This window comes from Sinocyclocheilus anshuiensis, unplaced genomic scaffold, assembly GCF_001515605.1.
Source record: "Sinocyclocheilus anshuiensis isolate Anshui unplaced genomic scaffold, SAMN03320099.WGS_v1.1 scaffold2700, whole genome shotgun sequence".
Classification (NCBI taxonomy): Eukaryota; Metazoa; Chordata; class Actinopteri; order Cypriniformes; family Cyprinidae; genus Sinocyclocheilus; species Sinocyclocheilus anshuiensis.
This window is the reverse complement of record NW_015548196.1, coordinates 48676-51696: the sequence shown is the minus strand read 5'-3', so window position 1 is coordinate 51696 and position 3021 is coordinate 48676. Positions and strand designations below refer to the sequence as shown.

The 3021-nt window shown below is 34.1% G+C and overlaps 1 protein-coding gene across 1 annotated transcript in view; it reads left to right on the top strand.

The window, feature by feature from the left end:
* LOC107653190 (type I inositol 1,4,5-trisphosphate 5-phosphatase-like) overlaps positions 1-3021 on the top strand; it is an 89076-nt gene that overhangs the window by 38876 nt on the left and 47179 nt on the right. Inside the window, exon 4 of the mRNA XM_016439855.1 lies at positions 928-1015. Coding sequence (XP_016295341.1) covers positions 928-1015 — 88 coding nt within the window. The remainder of the gene's footprint in view (positions 1-927; positions 1016-3021) is intronic.

Genomic DNA, 3021 nt, shown 5'->3' with positions numbered 1-3021 from the left:
GTGAGTGTGTGTGTGTGTGTGTGTGTGTGTGTGTGTGTGTGAGAGTGTGTGTGTGTGTGTGTGAGAGTCTGTGTGTGTGTGTGTGTGTATGAGTGTGTGTGTGTGCGTGTGTGCGTGCGTGTGTGAGTGTGTGCTAGCGTGTGTGTGAGTGTGTTTTAAATATCGTCTCATTATTAAAGGCCAGAGCCAATATTTACTCACACACCTGAGCAGCTCAACCGCACTGTTTATCCAGCACAAAAGCGAAATGAATGACAGAAAGTACATCGGTATTACCGTGGTTTTTTGGTCATGTACCACATATAACCACATATTAATTTAACTCTATGATGCACACATTTCTAAGGCTGTTAAACCCGTTTCACACTCGATCTCCTGCATGTCTTCTGTCGTCTGATTGATAGTTTAGAGTTTTTTATGCAGTCAAAGCTCTTTTAGTGTAATTGTAGAAACGCTTCTCGTGTGTTTCTGCTGTCAAATCCTGACTGGTTTTGATCAAGTAAAGGTCAGAATAACTGCAGTAATATCTCCAGATGAACACTTACTGGACTGAAGCAGCTCAGCTTTACTTGATTCTCCATCAGTGATGTTTTAGAGTCTCAAATCTGATCCTCAGGATCTTTTGAGGAGCGTTTGTTTCCAGAAGCTTTACTTTCACTGTTCCTCAGCGGAGGAATGATCTTCACAAGCCTCCAGAACATCTCACATCTTCTGAGGAGCCTTTATTTCTTCAGCTCTCAATCACTGCATTATATGGTTGGAGCATTTCACTCTCATCTTACTGAGACAGATTACTGCAGATATAGAGCAACCGCTGATATTCAGATCATTTTATGTCAGTATCTGCTGCACTGTTATAAAGATCTCTCTGATCTATGTTACAAGCAGCAGAAGTCATGCATGTGTTTTGTGGTGTTGTTTTGTCAGAGAGCTACTGTCCAGTGATGCCTTGAAGGACTTCAGCCGTGCTCGTGTCTACCTCGACAAGAACTACAAATCCCAGGAGCAGTTCACAGTAAGTCACTGGTTTCAGGAGTGTTTCTGTAGTTTCTGCCTGTAGATTCACTGCAGGACCGCTAGGGGGCGCCACATCTCTCCTGATTCTCTTGTGTTTCTAATGACTGATTTATTATAGGTATAAAATGTCAGTTAAAAGTTTCTACTCATTGTTTTACATGAATAATAATAGTATGTATGATTCAGATGAAGAATATATGTCTGCACAACTAATTTCAGTCATTTAAGCAGGAACTTTTTAAAATTCCTAACAGGTTTATTTCACGTTACACGTTGTTTTACAGAAATAACATTAATGTTTAAAACACCATATTTATATATTATTTATATTACACATTTATTTATATATAAAGCCAATAATGTTTATTTTACAAGATAAAAATGAAACTAAGAGCAGAACTCCTTATATGTAATATTAATTTAATATAATAACTTAAATATTTCAGTTTTTAAGAAGTCTTGAGAAGCATAAATTGAGTCGCATGTGTTTGAATCTTGTATTTTTTTCTATATTTGATATATTTTGTTCAATTCAAGTTAAGTTTTATTTCACGTTACACATTATTTCAAAGCAGCTTTACAGAAATCCATAATATTAATCTTTATAAGATCTTATTATTAGAGCTAGGTGATAGGATGATTTACATCTGGAGATTTATTGTTCGTATTTATGGCTTTATGTGAGTATATGTGTACGGGTAAAGTTGGATATGAATATGATGTTTATTAATTGAAGTGTTTGATGTTCTGGTGATTATTGATGAAATCTGTATTGATTTGTAGTAAAATTCTTGTGCAGTCGTGAATGATTCTGGCCGAGATATTGCTCTTCATGAGTTCTGTGTTTATGAACGGACATATCTGGATAATATTAGCTTTGTAATCTCATAAATAGTCTGTCTTCAGACTGAGTTTCCCGCTGCAGCCACTAGATGGAAGCAGAAACCCAGAGATGAAGACAGAGGAGCCAGAAATACTCAACATATATCATATACTTTTATAAATGTGAGATATAATACTTAATAGACCCTTCATGCACGTTCAAATATATATATATATATATATATATACATACACATGTATAATATTTAAAATATAAATCAATTTTATGATGTCTAATCACAGCAAAACATGTTGATCGGACCGATCGGATCAGACAGGCGATGAATCTGCGCTCAGACAGATTTGTTTTGCTCGGTAACTGTTTGTTGTCTGCTCGAGCTGTCAGTTTTCAGATAATGTGAGTTGAGAGAGAGACGGACAGAGACCGTTCGCTGAGGGAGATTTAGCTCTCCTTTTTTCTTCTAATATAAATCTTGTAATATAAAAAATGATTGGTTCTATTAATATATGTGACCCTGGAGCACAAAACCAGTCATAAGGTACAATTTTGTGAAATTGAGATGTATGCATCATCTGAAGGCTGAATAAATAAGCTCTCCATTGATGTATGGTTTGTTAGGATAGGACAGTATTTGGCCGAGATACAACTATTTGAAAATCTGGAATCTGAGGGTGCAAAAAAATCTAAATATTGAGAAAATCATCTTTAAAGTTGTTCAAATGAAGTTCTTAGCAATGCATATTACTAATCAAAAATTAAGTTTTGATATATTTACGGTAGGACATTTACAAAATATCTTCATGAACATGATCTTTACTTAAATCCTAATGATTTTTGGCATAAAAGAAAAATTTATAATTTTGACCCATACAATGTATTGTTGGCTATTGCTACAAATATACCCCAGCGACTTAAGACTGTTTTTTGTGCTGCAGGGACACGGATAATAAATAAATTTGTTCTCTCTCTCTCTCTCTCTATATATATACAGTATATATATATATATATATATATATATATATATGTATGTGTATGCATAATTATATCTAAAATTATTGTATTAAATGTAAACTGATATATATAATACAAATAAATATAACAATAAAAAATGATTAGTTTGTATATAAATGTGTGTGTGTGTGTGTGTATATATATTGAGG